The 21446-nt window shown below is 41.4% G+C and overlaps 2 protein-coding genes across 3 annotated transcripts in view; one reads left to right on the plus strand and one right to left on the minus strand.

The window, feature by feature from the left end:
- The window catches only part of CD96 (CD96 molecule), an 89094-nt gene that overhangs the window by 44516 nt on the left and 23132 nt on the right, over positions 1-21446 (minus strand). For both annotated transcript variants that reach the window (XM_027581788.1, XM_027581787.1), the window contains exons 4-7: positions 16951-17161; positions 13669-13724; positions 2618-2708; positions 454-642 (exon numbers count right to left, since the gene is read on the minus strand). In XM_027581788.1, coding sequence (XP_027437589.1) covers positions 454-642; positions 2618-2708; positions 13669-13724; positions 16951-17161 — 547 coding nt within the window. The remainder of the gene's footprint in view (positions 1-453; positions 643-2617; positions 2709-13668; positions 13725-16950; positions 17162-21446) is intronic.
- Positions 7377-8030, plus strand: ZBED2 (zinc finger BED-type containing 2). Its single transcript, XM_027581789.1, has one exon. It carries the CDS (start codon positions 7377-7379, stop codon positions 8028-8030), a length of 654 nt encoding a protein of 217 aa, XP_027437590.1.

Here is a 21446-nt window from a genome sequence, read left to right on the forward strand (position 1 = left end):
GCTATTTATATCTCATACATAGCTTATCCATTCCTAAGTATTAAAATTATAAATGCTATATATAATTGAAGGTTTTCGTGACTCAGAAGGGATTTTAGGATTTTAAGAACCTCTCTTGATCATCAATATATTAGTGTTAATTTTCATTATATGGTACATTAACAAAAAGTTATTAAATGAAATTTGAAAAAAAATTGCTATATTCACCAGAAATTCTCAGAAATAGGAATCAGCTATTTTTTATTTGAAGAAATTCTTTTAAGCAGAGTCCCATTGTTTTGTCAAAAAAGTTTTGATAGTATGAAATTTAATAATTTTGAGTTGTATAAAGAGTTTTCCGAGATTAAAATACCATGGAAATAATGAGTGGTTCTATTTGTTCTAATTAGAAGTGTTCTGAGCTTATGGCAGTCTTGGCCACCTCTGGTTGACCTTATTAAATAGACAACTCACCCAAGGAAAAAGTGATCTTTTCAGATGAGATGTTCCACACTTTATTTCCGGGGACTGGAGATAGGGCCATACACCAGATGGTCAGGTTATTTGACTGGGCTGGTTTATTACCATACACCCTTGTCAAAACAGACTTCAGCTCCAAAAATCCACCTTTGACTTTTCTCTCTTCATTAGTAATGTATATGCCTACAGGACAGATTCAGAACAAGATCAGTCACCAGCGTTTTCTGTATGAGCCATAAAATGATGTCAAGGCATGGCTAGGGATGGTTCAGTTTACAGTAACAGAGTCTAAAATGGTCAAACCACGGTTTCTGCACACTGAGGATTTATTCCAGCAGGCCTAAACTGTTAACCTAAACTGTTTTGCTCAAGCTCCTGTATGGTATTGATCCATTGTCAAGGTACAAAATGTATTGATTAATAGTGTTGCTTTATTTGTGATCATGGGTCCGAGGGGGTTGGGGGCGGGTTCTTGTCGTTCACCAGCATTGTTTATTGATAACAGTGAGACTGATGATTTGCACCTAACCTGGGCTAGAACCTGGTAAGGCTCTGCTGTCGAGTCTGGCTACACAGCAGGAATATGTCTAAGTAAAATATAAAACAACCTCAATCAAGACTCCATTTTGGGCTCCCCACTTCTGAGGTGTTCTGTGCCATGTTGGTCATTTCCCCGCCCTTTACAGAGAGCCCCATGCCTGATTTCCCTGGCCCCCTTGCTGGAGATATATATCCTTACTTTAATGGTGTTGTTATATTGTATCTTTTCTCTGAAATAAGCTGGAGATTTATAACCATTGTCATTTTGGGTCCTGTGAGTCTCCTTTAGAAACAGAAACTGTTTAACTGCCCCTGTTGGTCCAACCTCCAAATAGCATACATGGCAGCTGGAAATTAATGTAAAACCATCTGTCACTGTAAGCCTGAACTTTCTGAAATCTCATAGCTTTTTTGCACTACAGGCTCTAAATGCTAATTTTGAAGTTGTTACTTGCCAAAGTAATAACTAAATGCAATTGTACCACACTGTCTGGCCTCATGGTTGGGAGTGTAACCGGCACATCAAACCAGGGCTTACTTAACAGGAGAACATATCTATAATGACCTTTAAGAGATATTTTCAGGATTGCATCAATCATTCTTATTATGGGTGAATTGTTTTCGAAGTGAATAACAAAACCAGTAATAGTCTCAAAATGAATCAAGTGGATTGATACAATCGTTCATCAACATGAACTTTTTATTTTATCAGTTAAAAATATAATGTAGCAAGAGCTATAGGACTCAGTTACTGTTGAAAACATATTGAGCTTTGAAAAAAAGATTGCCTGAAGAGAAAGGAGAAGGGCTGTTGTCCTGGGCAGGGAATGGCTGAGATTGTCCTGGCAGGTGCTGCCCGTTTAATACTTATGAAAAATACGGCTTTGTACGTTCTCACCTAAGCTTGCCTCAATGTGCATTCTGCTCCGAGAATTTTTAATCCTCCTGGAGGAGTTCCTTGTCATAAAGCCCAGTCCTTTATGTATACTTCCTCTAGTCTTCCCCACCCCACCCCACTCAGAGCCTTATAAGAACAAGTCAAAAGTATTTGGTTATTGACTGAAAGCAGTGGTGCTAAGTTATTTGAACTAAATGAAATTATTAATAAATGTATGTTGAGTTAAACTTTTTTGCTGTCATATAAAAGATCTGCTTTTCCTAACAGTTGAATAAAACATTAGTGTTTATAAGCGAGTTAAAGAAGTCAGGTGTGGGGCGCCTGGGTGGCTCAGTTGGTTAAACATCTGACTCTTGGTTTTGGCTCAGGTCATGATCTCAGGGTCCTGGGATCAAGCAGGGAATCTGCTTCCCCTCTTCCTTCCCCTCTATTCCTCCCCCTGCTCGCACACACTCTCTCTCTGTCTCTCTAAAATAAATGAACCTAAAAAAAAAAAAAGTCAGGTTTATTTCTTAATTCTGGGAAATGTGACCCACACTGATCCTCTTGGAGGCACTAGATGCGGTATCAGAAAATGCCATCTGGTAGGCAAGATGATGTTTGTTTTGGAATTAGAATTGTCCTTAAATGCCAAGATCAACTTGGGCAATGGCAATTTCTATTCTTCATTGTTTTCCTTCTTTCTTTGCCAAACCCATTTCCACTGAATGATTTCCTTACCTTCTTTTTCACTTTGAGGAAAGCCTCCTTCTATAAACCACGTGAGATTTGCTGTGGGAAATACATTCCTCTGGGAGCAGGTAAATGTTCTCTGGGGGTGAAGGCAGAACATAGAAAGGCTTATTTGCAAATTCAGAAGAAACTGGTACCCCTTACATCCCCACCAACTGTCACATGAGGCAAATTGGCAGGAAACAATTTTCTCCACTTTCAACAAAGCTGTGTTTACCTTTCAGAGGTTATGTGAAAATGTGAGCTACAAATAGGCTGTCTCCTACAGAGATGTCATGATTTCATGGCTGGAATTATAGGTTAACTTATGAAGAATCTAGGACTAGACTAATGTTGCAAGTCTGGATTCTGGGTTCTGGAGAAGGGAGATCATAATTCTATATAGGAAGAATAAAATAATACTAAATGGAAGCCAAAGACTAGAAAAATGGAAGAAGCTCTAACAGGCAGAGGCCAGAAAAGAATATTCTGTTATACTAAAAGCTAAAAGATATATGCATTTTGGTTGTTTCCACTCCCAAAATAATGTAAAGTACTATTTATAGCAACAACCACAGAAACCATTATTTTAAATATCTCACTTTTGACTTGTAGAGAATTTATGTAATGATTTTTCATTTTATCATCTTAAAAATCCCATAGGGCAGATGGGAAGGACATGCTTTATCATCGCCATTTGACAGATGGGGAAACCAAGGCACCCAATCACAAGGATGGTGAAGGGAGTGGAATGTAGTGGATGGCACAATTGGGAACTCTGTTACTCCAGTCCCAGTCCAAGATATTTCCTGGTAAAACACATCGTACTGAAACATGAAAGAGATGGAACAGGTAGCTTATGTTACAAAACCAGAAAGCTTAGAGGTAGGGTCAGTTATGTTTTATTTCCAACACCATATCTGCTCTTTTTGAGATGATAGTTTACTTCAACAGCCTGATGAAAATATCCAATAAGACTTATTGGATCCTCATTATTTTATCTGAGACACTGCAAAATTATAATCCCATCCATAGTTATTTGTTTTCTCATCAAGAGATATATGTATTTTACATATAACCAGCTCTGGTTCTTAGTTCTCAAATATTTTCCACAACGGATGGATTCACTAGTTAGCTAGTAAAGAACAATGAACTATATGTAATACTTGGTGTGCCAATTTCCCCACAGACTAGTTATACCCAAAGAGTTTGGTCCTGAGCAGAGTTGAGAAACCAAATTTAAGGATGCTAAAGTAGCATCTTTCTGGTGAGGTCCTACCGAGGTGCAGTTTAGCACCCTTCCATACATCCCTACAAAAAGCCCAAGGAAATCATGAGACTTTCGGAGGAGACTATCTGTGGAATCCAAAACGGTAAGTAGCGAACACTGCAGCTGCCAGGTTTTCCACTCATTCCACACTTGACAATGGGGACACGTGCATGCGTCAGCAATGCAGATCCATGACATTATGTCACTTTTTGTCCTGGAAAATCAAAAGTAAAACCAGGTCCCCTAAAATATATTCTTATTTAGTAAAGAAAAGAGAGTTCAATTTATTTAATCCAATAAAATGCCAAAGATCGATGTTTATCTTTAGGTGGTCCAGGAAGGGATGTAAGAGTTACAGGAAATGAAATGTTAAAAAAAAAAAAAAAGTGGTAAAGGTTTTTATTAATGTCAACACCTTTAACCACTCTCATGACTCATTTTCTCCATGCTCAGTTAACCCACCATAAGATGATGATATGGTAATATCAGGAATAAGTAGGGGTTCCATTATTTTATAAAGGCAACATGCTTCCTGAAGAAATCTCTTGCCAACTAAAAAAAATATTAAAAAGCTTTAACTCTGTGGATTCTCTGAATTCAGATTTTATGGCGTGAGTCAGATCTCAAATACTCTCTACCACCTCCAGACTGTGTTCTAAGATTTTTGTTTCAGAATGTGGTTCTCGTCCTGAACTCCTCCCTCCCAGTCTCTCTAAAATTGAAAAGCCACAGACTTAACTAGTTCAAACTGAAGTTAAACCTCTTATGAAACATCAAGTTTATAGGGTTTTGCTGAGCAAGCAGAGCTACTGCTGTTTGGGAACTTCCAAATGAGTAAGAGGAAAAACATGTTAAATTAAAAAATACATATATGAAGTAAATATGGACAAGAGTCTCTGTGTACACACCCACGAGTGTACACACACACACACACACACATCCCTCTGTTGAGAAGTTAAAATCACTCACTCACTTAATGTGTGGCTGTTGCATTCATGAGACAAGCCAAAGAACTGGTTTCTCCAACACACATTGTTCTAAGTATACACGGAATACATGCGCAATAGCACAAAGAATGATGTAAGTGGCAAAGAGTATTTGGGCAGTTCTGTAGGAGCACAGAGAAGGGTGAACTCTGGGAATAACTTAGTGAATGGAGTTATATTTTGCAGACAGGGAAGACATGGGCCTGGACTCCACAGGTGGCCTGTGGTGGAAAATAGTGGGGAATTCACAAAGATGGATAGACAGAAAGGGTTCATAGGCTGACATGTGAGTTGGGCATGTTGTCCTGGCAGCAGGGGGAAGCCAGCAGGAGGTTGGAGCATGATGAGATTGAGGAGTCAAGAAAACTGAGTCCACATCTGGCTGTAAGAATGATCATTTCCTTTTTTCCGCAGATGAAATACTGAAATGCTGACCATTCGTAAATTAGCCCAGATTCAGTTTGCCTAAGTTTAAGCAGAACCTTTTCATAAGGGCTTTCCATAGAATCATTTAAAAAAACATTTAGCTTTTTAGTTTAGAAAGAGGAAACTTTTTTTTTTTTAAAGTTCCCCTATTTGTTTATCAACTCTTCGATTTGGAGTCTTTCCTCCTCGCAACCTTCTTTCTTCACTTGAAATTTATCTTTCAGTCTGTTTTCTACTCTGTCATTTCTACCTTTTCTTCTATAACTCAAGCATTTTTCTTCCACAGACACCTTCTTCAAAATGTTCCTGTCTCCTCTTGGTAGGTTCTCCTTCCTAAATATACATATATATAAATATAGTATTTATGTAAATATAAAATTTTTGCTTAAACTGTGACTATTCTTTTATCTCACTCCAACTGAGAATACAAGCCAATAGCATCGCTTTTCCAATTCCAGTTACATAATATAATAAAAAGCAACCTCAAATCTGTCTCTCAACTTGTCATATTTCTTTAAATTTGGGAGGTTTCCTCTCACTTAATCTTTCCTTTTCTGCAAGTTCTTTGGTTTTTCCACTGACTATATTTACAAAATCCGTAGTTTCCAAACCCAACGTTGAGACTCACGGTCTGACAATTGGACAAGATATTTGAAAGCACAGATGTTGTTGAGGCCTGTGGTTTCTCTGCTGAAATCTCACCCTTTTCTCCCCCTTCCATATTTTCCTTTGCTTAAGAGGCCAGATGATGGAGTTATCTGGAAACAGAACTAAGACTTGTAGGTGCTCGACTTACTGTTTTATTACCAGCCCTGTGCCAGGAACGTCTTTATTCGGGGGTGTGGAAGGGGGGCAGAGAGAAAGTTGGCATCTGTGTGTAGGCAGGCAGGGACACACCCACTTGGAAAGGAGGCTTCTCTGGAAGTGGGAGGGAACAGGACTTCAGGGACCTCCTCCTGGGGGCAGGAGTCAGCTACTAGCTACCCACAGCATGCAGGAGCCCTCACCCAGTACCAGAGCCTAAGGCACACCTTCAGAGCCGGGCTTGCTCATAAGTAAGTACCCACTTGGAGGGCTGGGGGTGGGAGTGTTTCCTAACTCTTTGGGGTTGCAAAGCTTGACGAACAAGGCTCTCCATTACTTAAGAAATGAACCCAAAAAGGAGAGAGAGCTGTCAGGCTGTTTTTTACAATGTAATTTAATTGTCCATCTATTTATTTCAATGGGGGTGAATCAGGCAAGCCCCTGGAGTAAGCGGCTATCAGGAAGGTCTTATTGACTTTTGGCTTTGCAGGTGATGGCGCCAGGGAAGGTGCAGGGTAAGCTACTTGCTGAGGACCGTTGGGCGACAAGTCTGTGGAGATGTGCTCCACCTCTTCCTCCTCTGTGCATGCCAGTTCCTCCTGCTGAAAACAGCTAAGCCCGCTGTTTGGAATTCTTAGAATCTCAGCCCCAGAGGAACCTCTCTAGGGCCAAACTGACCTCACACTGGGAACTTTATTACCCAGAGTTTGGACTCTCTGTTGCGACAGTTCTCAGGAAGTGCAGGTGTCTCCCACCATCAGCGTCCCTGTCTCTCCGGGGCGTGCTTCTCCCTACTCTGAGGAAGGCCAGTGAGGCCCCAGCCCTGGACGTCGTGAGCAGCCCGAGGGTGTGGAGCCTCCAAAACCCATCTATAGGCACCCAGGACACAGAAACAGTGGAAGCAGCCAGGAGGGAATCAATAGAAAACCTAAAATTTCCAATGTTCAAAAACTCGGGGTGGTGTTTAATGTAGAGAACACTGAATTCTTTGTGATTCCTGGACTCATTTGCTTTGCCTTTCTGGTCTAGACAAGGAGGGATCAGTACATACCTGAGGCCTGGGGGGAATGTACATGGGAGCCTCAGAGGCCATTCGTGTGGCTCTGACTCACCCTGACTCTCTGTGAAGTGCAAACTTCACACCACTCAGGTGTGGCCAGCCTTTGACCTTGGTTGTGAATCCCCAAGAGTTACCACAGTCCCTTCCCAATTACTCATTTCGCTTTAGCTGTGGTTCAGCTAAGACTTCTGGCTCAAGGAAAGCTGTAGAAGACGACACAAGATGAGGCGGGAAGAGGAGGAAGAGGAGGGAACCAGGATGAAGGTAAAAGGAGACCTAGAGGTGAAGGAGGAAGAGGCAGTCAGTGAGAAGGGAGAACTGGTTGGCCCTTTCGCGAGCGCCATGCCCACCCCTACACCCCACAACAAGGGCACCCGGTCTTCCGAGGTATGGGAGTATTTCCACCTGGCCCCTGTTCGTGCTGGCCACCACCCCAACCAATATGCCACCTGCCGCCTGTGTGGCAGGCAGGTGAGCCGTGGCCCCGGGGTGAACGTGGGCACCACAGCCTTGTGGAAACATCTGAAAAGCATGCATAGAGAGGAGCTGGAGAAGACCGGCCATGGTCAGGTGAGGCAGCGCAAGGACCTAAGGCCCCAGGGGCCCCAACTCCCCCTGGGTATCGAGGGCGACTGGGCCCGGCTCCTGGAGCAGGTGGGGGCCCTGGCTCTGTGGGCCAGCCAAAGGGAAAAGGAGGTGCTTAGGAGGGAGAGGGCAGTGGAATGGCGGGAGAGGGCAGTGGAAAGGCGAGAGCGAGCCCTGGAGGAGGTAGAGAGGGCCATCCTGGAGATGAAGTGGAAGCTGAGGGCTGAGAAGGAAGCCTGTCAGAGACAGCAGGAGCAGCTTGCCATGGCTCATCCCTTCCATTTTGTGTAATCAGCCTGGGAGGTATCTATTCTGAAACACAGACTGAGGCTCACAGCAAAGAGCCACGTTAGGATTAATAGAAAGAAAGTATTTGTGTTTTTAAGAGAAAGCATGCATAGTACGAGTTAATCTCAGCAGGTGTCAACTGACCAAACACTTATCTACAGGGTCCCTAAAGCTGTCCTGATCAAAACTTCAAAATGTATTAACTGAAGATAAAGGTTGTTTTGCCACCATGGGTCTGTGAGTTTGGGTGCAGAATGTACCATCCTGCCATGTTGCTGAGTGAAAATAACGGGATTTATGCTTTGCACTTGGTTTTGGTGGAGCTGAGGGTTCTGACAGTTGAGGCTGGTCAGGTGGCTGGAATGTGCCTATGTGACCAGCTCACTCTAAGAGACCCCACCAGGAGTGCAGCTTAGGCTTCCTGGGGCCCAGGCGTTTGCATACATCCTGGTGGTGAGTTGAGAACTGGGTACAGAGCTTGTTCTGTGGGGCCCGGCTGTGGAAGGACACAGAAGCTTGCGCCTGAGATCTCAGGCCCCATCCAGTGCAGGTCTTTCTCTCACTGGTGCTGTGTTGTACCGCCTGCTTTTATTAAAGCTGTGTCACCAGCAGAACCTGTCTGAATCCTGTCTTTTCAACAACCTAACACATACGTCATTAATGTGTAATCAGCCAGAGAGAATTAAAGACTTTTCAACTTACTCGGATGAAACATTAAGAACAGAGGATATAGAAACTTATTCATAAATATTTTAAAATATAATCCAATTTCATATTAAGGTCTGTTAAAGACGGAGTTCATGAAGAAGAGATGAGAGAAACTCAGGAAGGAAAAGAGAATGGTAGAGAGATGGGGTGAGGAAGGAGAAATAAAGAACAGAGGCAGAAAACCAAAAGAGAAGAAAAAAGGATAGAGAATCAGTGTGAACACAGGAGAGAGACAGATTCCCATCACCCCCCCCAAAAAAAATTTTACCGTGAAAAGATGAGAGACCATGACTGGGAGACTGAAGGACAGAGAACATTTTCCTAGGTTCTGAGGTCAATTTTAACACTTAGGTTGCTTTTGTTTTGTCCTGACAGACCACTCATTCATTTGAGCAGTAGGTTTGGGATTCTATCCTTGTCTTTGATGATGCTGCCTGCATGCCAATTCTTACCTGTTTTTTTTTTTCAATGTTCATTTTAAAATACTCAGAGATGGGGTGCCTGAGTGGCTCAGATGGTTAAGCGTCTGCCCTTGGCTCAGGTCATGATCCCAAGGTCCTGGGATCGAGCCCTGCATCGGGCTCCTTGCTCAGCAGGGAGCCTGCTTCTCCCTCTCCCTCTGCCTCTCTCTCTGTTCATGCTCTCTCTCTCTCTCTCTGTGTATCTCTGTGTCTCAAATAAATAAATAAAATCTTTTAAAAAAATAAAATACTCAGAGATGCTTTGAAAAAAGGAAACCTAATAGTCTATAGGGAGAGAACAATTCCCTGGGCTGTTGAAAATATGCCTAATATGTTCACTCAGGAATAGAATAAAACCAACTGGCAAGGACTGTGGCCTTTGTGCTAGAGCTGACTTTTATTTTGAATGATTCCTCTAGAACCTAATGTTTTTTGTTTTTTGTTTTTACTGGGTTGGGGATGGGGTGAGGGGTGGTGGGAGCTGGGGAGACAAGAGCTAACAGACACAGTCTTTCATTGTCTCGTAAATAAGCCCAAGCCCTTTATGGGCATCAACCTTCCAGAAAGCAGACAAGATCCTGGTATAATAATGGCTTCTTGCCTCACTCCATCCTTACCTGAGTGTGGCTCCCTCTTAGCACTTGTTCTTAGACTGTCAGCAGCTCTAACAGCCACATCTGTCTTCCCTGTGAGCTGTTTGTGGAACAAGCACAATCCAAACACAAACTTGTGAAAAACCCAGACTATACTGCAGGCTTATAATCTCCCTTTTTTTTTTCTAGAAAACTGCCTGATATTAGAGATTTCACTTTCCATATGAATTCCCATTTTTAGGGCCCTCTCCAGCTGGGGTGAAAGCTCAGGGACTCACCACTGCAAATGAAGATGGCCACTGGGAGTCCCATGGCTGGACACTGGAAATCAGAGCCTTATTGTGTCATAAGATGGAAGGAAGGAAGGAAGGAAAGAAGGAAGGAAGGAAGGAGAAAAGAAGCTTTAATACCTAATCTTAAACACACACACATACATTTGAAATGGAGTTTAAGAAGGACAAAGAATCCACAAAGTTTCAGGCTTTGCAAAATCACAATTAAATAAACAGCAACAATGAAAATCTGCAAACAGCCACCAGAGCCATACTGCTGAATGGTAATATGTGGTTTTAGATTATGGTGTCTGCTTCACATGTCTCTTACGATTTTAGCTTCTCTTCATTTTCAGGCACTTTTTTAAAAGATTTATTTATTTATTTTAGAGAGGGAGCATGCATGAGCGTGGGGGAGGGGCAGAGGGAGAGGGAGAGGGAGAGAAGCAGAGCTGAGCTTGGAGCCTGACACAGGGCTCAGTCCCAAGACCCTGAGATCACGACCTGAGCTGAAATCAAGAGTCTGATGCTTAACCGACTGAGCCATGCAGGTGCCCCATTTTCAGGCATTTAAACCCCAACTACTTTTGTTTCCTGTGTCATGTTAGGTAGTTCTTTTTATATTTTTTTTCACCTAACTTTTGTCAAACATCATAAACGTGGAGAGTAACAAGAAAAGATCCAGAGAGATGATGGCATTACATAAAAAGAGGCATCAATAGAGACACGTGGCTCGTGGAAAGACCGAACTATTGGGTACACTCTGGAGTTTTCATGCCTCTCTCTGAAACTTCTTTTGCTGCATCTTCACAGTGGGGTAGCAGGGCCAGGGCTGTGGGCTGATGGCTCTCTAGGCCAGCATCTTTTGTTGGAATACAACGTCTGGTACATGAAGGGGACCTCTGGTTTCAGTAAAGACTCCCTTTCCATCTCAGCTGCAGGGGCAAGGCTGTGCATCATGCTGGGGCCCTAGTGAAGGCTCGCCCTGGAACTCACAAGAATATGACACCCACAGGTGTGACACTCTCCTTGGACAACGCTGGCATGTCAAAGCCTGAGAAGCATCATTGTTAGGGTAATTTGGGGGCTTTTCTATTTTTCAGGAAAAGCCAATTAACCATAAACTTCATCGCTTTAGTAATGCTGGAAAACATAACTCATAACTGACCAAATCCCCATTACTTTAATACCAAGGGCTGCTGGTGTAGTGAATATGCAGCACATAGTAGGTATCCAATATGAACATGTTGAATTAGTTAATTTCTAAGGAATGAAGGGGGGTTGGAAATTACCATTAACCAACACTTACGGTTGCCAGATAGTAGATACTTTGCATATGTTCTTTCATTTGATCTTTATATCACTCTTGGGAGTTTGGGATCATTGTCCCTGATGAGGAAGCTAAGGAATCGAGGTCCCAGGGGCCAGAGTTAGTAAGTGATGGAGGAGAATCCAGACCCAGGTCTATTGGATTCCACAATCTATATTCTGTTTTTTCATTATTTCATACTAGCTCCTAAAATCAATCACACAGGAGATTTATGAATATATATTTAGATGAAGGGATGGGTGAAAGAGAATAGGTGAATGATAAATAGTGGGAGGAAAGAAATATTCCCAAGACATCTATTATGTGCAAAGTACTCCATTAGTGTGCAGAAATTTAATTCACCTAAGAATCCTGTGAAATATTAATCTTGATCTCAGTTTTAGATGACTTAGCTGAGATTTGTGGAGGTGAACTAGTGGATGAAGATATGTAGCCAGGAAGTGGTCAAATTAGGATTCGACATTAGTTCTCTCTGCCCCTGAACCATAGGCTCCTCTCATTACACCATCCTGCCTGGAATCGGGCATGCTAAATTCTCAGCCTTGCTCTGCCCTTTATTAGTGACTCAGTCAGTTGTGTGGACTCTCTGGGCTCCAATTTCTCATATGGAAAATGACTGATGCCCTACCTTCTTCAGAGATTCAATGAAAGCATGACTCGATAAAAGCATGTGAAAGGACTTTGAAGAGTTAAGAAGCTATTAAAAATACAATGGGGACTCTAAGAATATTAGGGTAAAGAATTACTAATGTTTGGCGAAATCTTAAAAGATCCACAGACAAGCTGTGTCCTGTCACTGGTTATGTAGAGTTGGTGAGAGATTACTCACTAATTCCCCAGGAAGGAAGGTTCTCTGATTTTCCCAGTCAGAGCCTAGGTAAGCAGGGGTACAGGAGAGGAAATTTGATAACGTGTAAGAGAAAGTCCTTTTTCTTTTTAACTGGAATTCTTGGATCCAATCTTAAAGATTTATTCCATATCTGGATTGAATCCTTATTACCTGTAAACACTGGCATAAAGAATTTTCAAGAAATCCTTACAAGAAACAAAAACACCTATCAAACATTGTGCCATTAGTTTGTTTTATTTAAACTATTGAAATGAAGTCCACTAATAAAATTGGAATTAATTGTGGAAGAACAAAAATTTTAAATCTTTTTTATATACTCAGGACCACAACAGCAATTATCTAAGAGACTAATACATAAAATCAACGGAAGACACAAGTATATTCTCATCTAAAACCATCCCACAGAGTTTGAGCTATGATTTGTATGTGGCTGTCAAATTAAATGACTGATATGCAGCAGGATCAGAAATCATAAGTTATTTAGTGTTCGTAGGAGTAGAAGAAACTAGAATATGAGTATAATTTCTCTCATCCCATGTAGCAAGAAATGTTTGAGAATTCGTGGGAATATTTATTTTATAACTTGGGATTTTAAAAAGCTTGAATGAGTCAAAGTGCCCAAAGATAGCTGATTAACACTAACAGTAATAACAGTATAACAACAGTCATAATGTTCATTGAGTGCTTAGTATCTGCCATATTTACACCGAGAACTTTCTGTACCTTATTTCGTTTAATTCTTAAGAACAACAACAATACGCAGATACCCTTCTTATCCTCTTCATAAAGATAGAAACACTGACTACAAAGATTGAAGTTATTTGCCCAAGGTCACAGCCAGCAAGAAGAGCTGGCAAGTGAGCCAAGATCCCAGTGACTTGAGGCTGGGAACTGTCAACAAGAAACCGAAGTCAGATGGCCCTATGCTACTTTCCTTTTCCACCTGCCCCTTCTCCTACTGCCTGAGAAATAGCCAGGGTTCCAAAGGAGTTACAGAAGGGCAGCTTTCCTCTTGTTACTTCCAAATAAAAACTATAGGAAAGCTGGTACAGGAAATGGATTAGAACAAGTTAAATGCAGCTGAACAAAAAAGCCTCCTTCTTGCACCAGGATTCACACTTTCTGTCCTACTTTTCTTTCCCTATTTCTCCAGTTTTTATTAAGGAGAAACTCAAACTACTGAGACTGTTTTTCCAGAAAATTTAAGGACTAAGGATTACAGATCACATGTTCTAAGAGCCCAAAGTCAGGAAGTAAGGATTCCCATTTGGTTTCTAGGATCAACTCAGCTTCCCTTCTTCACCAGAAATTAATTGACTGAGGGCCAAGGAATAAGGTCCTTTGAGAAAACATTCTGGACAATGATGCAACACAGCACATCTTGGCATATTATACTATAGATTATCCAAGGTTTTAATGTGACTCACCTCTCTTAAGACATCCGTAGAGTTATTTTCCACAATCATGGGGATTTCTGGCTTAGCTTAAAGGCAAATAAAACATAGTTAGTGGCACTGACTGTCATTTGACCTGGCCACTAGTGTGTGTGTGTGTGTGTGTGTGTGTGTGTGTGTGTGTGTGCGCGCGCGCGCGTGCGTGTAAAATTCATCATTCATCAAATATTTATTAAACACCCACCACGTACCCAGCAGTATGCTAGATACATAGAAACAAAGGTGGACAGATCAACTTCACTGTCTTTTTTTTTCTTTAAGATTTTATTTATTTGACAGAGAGAGACACAGCAAGAGAGGGAACACAAGCAGGGGGAGTGGGAGAGGGAGAAGCAGGCCCCCTGCTAAGCAGGGAGCCTGATGCGGGGCTCGATCCCAGGACCCCGAAGGCAGATGCTTAATGACTGAGCCACCCAGGCGCCCCTCAACTTCACTGCCCTTAAGAAATTTACATTTTCATGGAAAATACAGATCTTAGAAAGTCAGAGAATATTTCAGTGATTTTGATGTACTGCTAGATTGTAAGTGCCTAGAAGCCAGGCTGTTTCATTCATCTCTCCATCTCTAGCACTTAACAGTGCCCAGCACAAAATAGACATTGAGTACATTATGTTGAACTGAAGTGGCTTCAAGTCAGTTCTTGATGGCAGACAGAGCCATCTATGAATCAGTGGAGAGTAAGCCTGTCACAGGTGCTGTCACTGTCTGCTACATCCACTTGGCAGTTGCTTCTACTTGTTGAAGGCCTCTCGTTGGGCATACCTAATGTGTCCCTCCTAAGGATTTATGGGAGCACACTTAGTCCACAAGTAGGGCAAACTGGAGGTCTAGAGAGCTAATGGTGATAACAGATGGGGAGATGGTGGATAATACCCCAACTTCCTTGCTTTTATATGGGAAAACTCTGATGTTTGTTCTTCCAGAGTTCTCTGGTGGGAGTGAGCTCTAAGTCCACACTGGTAACTGGCATAATCATGTACATTTCATTACCTTCCTTCCCTTCCTTGGCTTTTCCACTCTTCTTCTGATGCTTCCCTCCATAAATTCCCTCAATGAATACTTCTCAAATAAATTAATTTAACTCAAGCCCTTGTCTCAGTGTTTTCTTTCAGCGGAACCCAAACCAAAATACACCCTACAACACTAAAGGGAGGAGGGGCATTCTGACTTCATATTAGCAACAGATACTGTTGGAATGAAGGACCTGAAAGAAAAAACAGTTACTGAAAGTTGCAAGGGTTACTAGAGAGACATTCCTTTTGAAGCTCAGGACAATCAGGTTTAGGGTTTAGGAGGGGGCAGGAGCAAACCTGTGATGGCAGGTTCCCTGATAAGGAAAATCAAGTCAGAGGAGATTAGTGAGAGAGGGGCAGGAAGTAGCAAGGGAGCTGGGGAAGCTTCTGGTTCCTGGACTGTTAGAGAATGGAGGCATTATTAAGGAAGAAGAAATAAGCTGGATTTAGGGCATCCAAGCTGAAGTGGGTCTCTGCTACACTTGGGTATTTATTTCAAGGTTTTCAAGTTTTTATTTTTGGCTTGTTCTATTTGAGGAATCACTGAGGGATGCTGAGTGGGTCCTGAATAAGACATGTATTTTACCGCCATGCCAGGACCACTATAATATGCACTTGGTGGCACACACACATCATCTAAGGACTAGATGAGACTGGCCAAGCACAGCCTGGCTGGCCCATTCGCTAAAGGGGAAAGCCAGGAAGCAGGGAAAATCTAATGACCAAGCAGGCAGAACCTCTTATTTTTGAGCATCCACTGAAAGGAGATCAAAGAAGAAACAGAGAGGGAGATGTAGACACAAACAGGGCCAGAAGAGCGAGACATCAAAGAATGAAAAGCTTTCAAGATGAAGATGGAAGTATCCGCCACAGAGATACGGGGCACGGTTAAGTGTTGACAAGGCAGTTAGATCAAGCTGTGGTGCAAAAACCCTTGGTCAAATGGGACATAGTTTGCTTAACTTAGAATCGACATTTCTTTTCACATCCTGGATAGCTGCCTTCATTGATTTGCCAAAAGTCAGACCAGATAAGTCAGTTTCATGTTCGGTCGAAGACAGTGACGCCCCAGTAAGTAAACAGAGGGTGATATCGATGAGAGATGAACAGTCTTTCCCACCTCTTCACAGAGCACTGTTCAGGCTCCATAAGCAACCTGATCTTCAGGGGTGATCCATTATCTCTTAGCCCATCCCCCAAGGAGGGGTGGAGGGAAATGGAAGGAAGGAGGGCGAGCCGGAGAGAGATAGAGGAAGAGCTATAAGCAAAAGACTTCAAACTACAGAAACCTTGGCTGTAGCTGCTTCTTCTTTATGCACCACAGGGTTTGCATTTTCCTCAAAATACTGGATTCTTAAAAATAATGCAATATGATTCTAAGTAAAAACAAAGATTATTCCCTTGTCCAGTCATTCAGAGAACTGAAGGAAAATCTAGTAGCTCATGCCCTTAGATTTTGTGAAGTTATTTTCTCTCCGTTTACCTCATTTGCAAAAATAATTAATTGTTCATCCACATCACTGCTTTTCTCTTTGCCTTCATTTAAAAATGACTTTTTAAAAAACACAGTTCTTGGTGACAAAGATAAAAAAAAATCCAAAGCCAGGGGTTTGTATTTATTAATATTGCCATGCATCACTGAGCAAAGTAGGATTTTCACATTTCCCCCAAATTTACTCCCTGCAGAGTCTGTGCAATTTGAGTGAGGCCACGGTGGATATTTCAGTTCTGCTCTACACTTTTTGTGAAGGCAGGGATAGAGGGCCATCCCTGCAGGCTCCTTTGCTGAGGAGCTGGCCCTGCTGGGGGTGGGGAGACTCCTGCAGTTTCTTTGGAGCTGTGTTTATTATTTTCCTCTTCTCACACTGTCCCCATTCCGCCTTTCTCCAGCAAGCAACCAAGACAATTAGACAACTAAGCATTTAGATTTTGGCAGTTATAATTAAAGAGATTTCTAGTATTCTCAGGAAACATTAAAGTTGTAGATAAGGAGTGGTCACCAGGAAACTGGCCAATCTATGGCTTTCTGTGTGATTTTGTTCTATCAACTCAGTCACTGTTTTTTAACTTCTGTCCTTATCCTCACCCCTAACATGAATGACAATCTCAAGGGAAACAGCTCTAGAGTAGCTACCTGGGAGGGCTACTCTCCAGTTAACAGGGCACTTTCTTTCCAGGGTGGAGTAAGGCAGGAGAAATGGACAGAAAGACGGCAGGGATCTCAGAGAACAAAAACTCTTACCAAAAACCTTGACTGTGGTGGAACTCCTCAAGATTTTGCCAGGTCTGACCATAACGTGGCAGGAGAACTTCCGGTCATCATCGTGGATTTGGACTGGAGAGAGGTAGAGTTTATAGTCTGTACCTAGCTGGACTCTGTCTTTAAATAATGTGGAATTGCTGATGGATTGACCTTGGGTGATAAGTGTTTCCCGAGTTCCATTATCCTCCTGCTGAAAGAAATAGTTACTAGTTACTGTGCACTCAATCATGCCAGCTCTGGGCTAGATATTCTACATGCATTAATTCATTTATATCTGTAAAAATAGAGATGATGAAGAATTGAAATTAAGAGATATTTAGTATGTTACTAGAGAAAAGATCTTTACACTTGACTTTCAGTTGACAACTACAGTCACCCTCTCCTAACAAGAATAGAAACTCGATGCTCTGCTGACTACAATTTACCCTTCATAACTTTCCATAAGCTGCATATCAGGGGTGGGATTTGGAGGGCACAGCACTGGGGGCTAATGATAGATCATAATTCTCATTCAAGAATCTTCATGCTAAGATGTGTTGTATCAGTTTTGTTTTAAATCTTCACCAGAACTGGATGACTACAGTTGACCTCCCTTCAACCTTCCCCTTAGAAAAGGTCTCATTTTAGCTCCTTTAAGGAGGCACTTAGTCTCAGGGACTTGTAAGTGCAGGGTGGGCATCTGAGAGTAAGTGCCTCCTTAAATTATGTGCCCTAGCCGCCTCCTAGTCATGGTCCTTGCCCTTCTGCCCTTATTTCTACGTTACCTTCAAGGAGGACACATATAGGGTAGACTGTAAATGTTAATCTGAGTTCCACAAATCAGAGTGTATTTGAAGTACTTGGTTCTTCTTTTCCATATCCTTTCTTGGGTCTGTGAAGGAAAGCTCGTATTATTCTTGCCATCCCCAGAATTTCCATGGACACGATCCCTGGGGTATCACTGTGCTGGTCAGTGTCAGTAAATGTGCTAAGGGCCAGTGAGGAGGGGACTCTTGAGGGGCAGAAGGGTAGAGGAAGGGTTATACCCTCATTCTTCTTTAGTATAACTTAATATTCTCAACTGAGTTGCTTTGAAAACATTCTGACGCACAAAGTCTCTCCTCTGGAGATTCTACCTCAGTTATTCTGGGATGAGACTCAGGCTGGGGTATTTTTTTTTAAAGGTCCCCAAAGGATCCAGATTTGAGAACCACTGGTCTAACTCTAAACAACAGATGAATCATTATATGCAGAGATCAGGGAGAAATGAGGGGAACTAAGATGAAGAAGGTTGAACAGCAAGCATTTGATGGGGAAGAAGAAGTCACAAAATAATGAAAAAAAGATCTGTTGCTTGGAATTTCTGGCCTAAATCTGTTAAAAAACCAGACAGATTCAGAGTAGTAGAAATGGAAGCTAGGTGAGTGAGAGAATTCAAGTTTGAGCTAGGAGCAGAAACAGTGGAAACATGAAGACAGACTTCTTAAATAGTTCATACAGTTATTTCCAGAATATACTTAGTAGAAACTCTTCTGTGAGACAGGATTCTTTAGGTGCATGTAGCTCGGATTGGTATCAACCTTACATACAGATTCAGATAGTACCTCTTGCAAAGAATGATACCCTGTTCAAGACTTCCTCCTGAAACAATGTACATACTTTTATCCCTACATAAAGAAGGACCTAGGAGTCTTCCTAATGAAGAAGCACATAGAAAATTAAAGGGAGAGAGCTTGTATCCTGGAGACAGGGGCTCTGAAAGGAGCCCTTAGTGTTGGGTGGTGACAGCAGAAGAAAGTGGAAGGCGGTTCACTCAATGGCTGCTGATCTGGAAACCAATCATTAATTAAGGAAGCAGGCTCCCCCTGCAGGTCTGCACAACCCGCTAATTTACACAGCTCTTGCTTCATGCACAGGCTCTGTTTTTGTGAGGATCTTAGAGTTCAAAACGCTTCTTGGTCACTTAGGAAATGACTCCCCACTAGGAATGCTTCTATCTGTATCTATAGTGGGAAGAAAGGCAGTCAGAGGCTGAGCTTGGAGACTAGGGAGACAAAAGCTGCCTTTCCTTTATTGTGTGGCTAGCTAGCATAGTTTAATTAATGGAGGAGTTAAAAAGGGGGCCAAGGTAAGAACCTGCACATGAATGGCTGCCTTCTCAGAGCAAATGAGAGAAGAGTTGGGGAAAAAAATGAGTTCAGGCAAACAAATGAAATGTCTGGAGCTGGGAGAGGGGAAGATAATACTAATATTATGTTACCACCACTACTAAAATTTTATATTCTTATTAATCATAGCTTAAATTTATTTAGCACCTACTATGTTTTGGACACTCTGCAAAGTTCTTTCAAGTCTTATTTATTCCTTATGACAATCCGGAATAAACTAAGGCTAAGTAATTTGTGCACAGGTCAAACAAAGCAAGGTACTTAAGTCACAGCATCAAAAAGCAGAGACACCCAGGTCCAGGGACAATTAAGTCTCAGAGACAACGTGTACTAATAAAAACCAAACCATCACAAAATAATAAAAAGAATTTTTTTTGAGTATCTGGAATGAAAAATTTAGAAGAAATTCCAGGAAGCCGGAGGCCTTTATAAAATCTGCAGATTACGGAGGTGTGGGCAATTTGCTGATTGAAAGAGCTCTTTTATGATATATTGATCCACCTTTGGTGATAGGGGTCAGAGAGTATACCTCAACTCCTACCTGATAATAATGACCTTAGGTAACCTGGTCTGCTGGAAACAGACTGGTAAGAGGTCTTGTACAGAGTCTTTATTCTTACCTGTTTGGGTTTTTTTCTTGTTCTTCAAAGAAAAAAAAACTGACAACTTTTTAAAATATTAATAAATATTTCTAAAACTTAATGGGATTCTCAAATTGGAGGACCCATATGATTTAATGAGGAATGCAGCCTGAACTAGCTAACATATATGGTACACCTATGCTTGTCTCAACCCTCAGTAGACACTCAAGTAATACAAACTTCCTGTCCTCCAGCCTCACTGATGATCAGTTTGTATTTCATGAGAATTCACAATCTGCAAGGCTAAATTGAAGAATTACGGAGAGTCATAAAATGGATCCTTTAAAGATGAGCTTTCAATATGTACTGAGTACAGGTACTATGCTAAATTATTTAGTTTGAATTACCTTATTTATACTTCACAATGCCAACATCAGGTCAATGCTATAATCATCCCCTTTTACACATGAGGGAACTAAAACTTAATTTAGGCACCATATCCCATATTTTAACCAAGTGGAAAAAATTAATAAAAAATCTACAATTAAAAAATTTTTTATGACTGTGTAAAGTTGTGCCCATGGGGGATACAATATCATGAAGTCCCAGAAACCACAGGCTAATTGGAAAATACTTCTTGAAGAGCATACCTGGGTCTCAGACAAAAACACTGCCTACCTTTATTTAAAATTTTGATATTTTGTTCATCATGCATTTCCCCTAAATTTTGGTTTAAAAAAATAATTCATTAAAATATGTACCTTAATTGCTGATTTTTGGGGCATTCCCTTAAATTTTGTACTTAAGGAGAGGGACTTGCTCACCTCACCCTAATCCTAGCTCCCAGGTCACACAGTAAACAGAAGAGCCAGAATTTGAAAACAACAATTTCCTTCCAAAAGTCATGCTATTAATGATTTTGCTATATTCAGCCTCATAACAGTAGTAGAACAAACAGTCCTTGCCTTTTCTGCTTAGTGTCTATTTGAGGAGAAGAATAAATTCACAAGAAAAACAAAAAAACATGACCCATAGAAGAGAAATAAATGTATAATTAAATTTTGGGCAGGAGTTGGATAAAATAATTAGCATGATGAGGGTTGGGCAGGGTCTTATCGAATCATGAAAAGCTCTTCCTATATGTCCCTTAATGACCTTAGTGACAAACCTTAAAATAATTTGTGAAGGCTTTCCTGTTTTTGTACTAGAATCAGAATTTCCAATACAGAAAAGAGACTCTGTTACTATTTGATTTGGTGATGTTATCTCATCTCCAGGCTGGCCTGAGCACCATGTCAGACCTGGCTGTGTTGACCACAGCCCATGGCAGGTGTTAGCACATTCAATAAATTCTGTTAATTGTATCAACTGCTACTTCTTTATCTCCAAACTGCTTCCTATCTTCACATTTCTTCCATTTATTTTCTATCTAGTTGTCTTCTGTCAAAGCGGGCGGTTTGCAAAGCTCCCCACATCTCCTTTGTAGAACACTGGGACAATATTTTTCTAATCATCACAATTGGTTGTTAGTCCTTTGTGAGTTGGCTACCACTTTATTTCTGATTATAGTGAAGACAGGGTCAGCTGCCATCAGGTAGAAGGTGAGTTTTGTTTTCTGAATAGCTAGGCTTCCCACAGGCATGGGAAACCAACATTGTTTATAATGCCAGTTCGTTTTTTGTTTAAATATAAAACATTACAAATACTGAAGAAGAGTATATGGAAAAGATATAGACAGAAATGTAAA

Source organism: Zalophus californianus, chromosome 1 (genome assembly GCF_009762305.2).
Source record: "Zalophus californianus isolate mZalCal1 chromosome 1, mZalCal1.pri.v2, whole genome shotgun sequence".
In the NCBI taxonomy this organism is placed as follows: domain Eukaryota; kingdom Metazoa; phylum Chordata; class Mammalia; order Carnivora; family Otariidae; genus Zalophus; species Zalophus californianus.

Coding starts and splice junctions, on each gene's coding strand:
- ZBED2 (XM_027581789.1), top strand. CDS start 7,377: ATGAGGCGGGAAGAGGAGGAAGAGGAGGGAACCAGGATGAAGGTAAAA.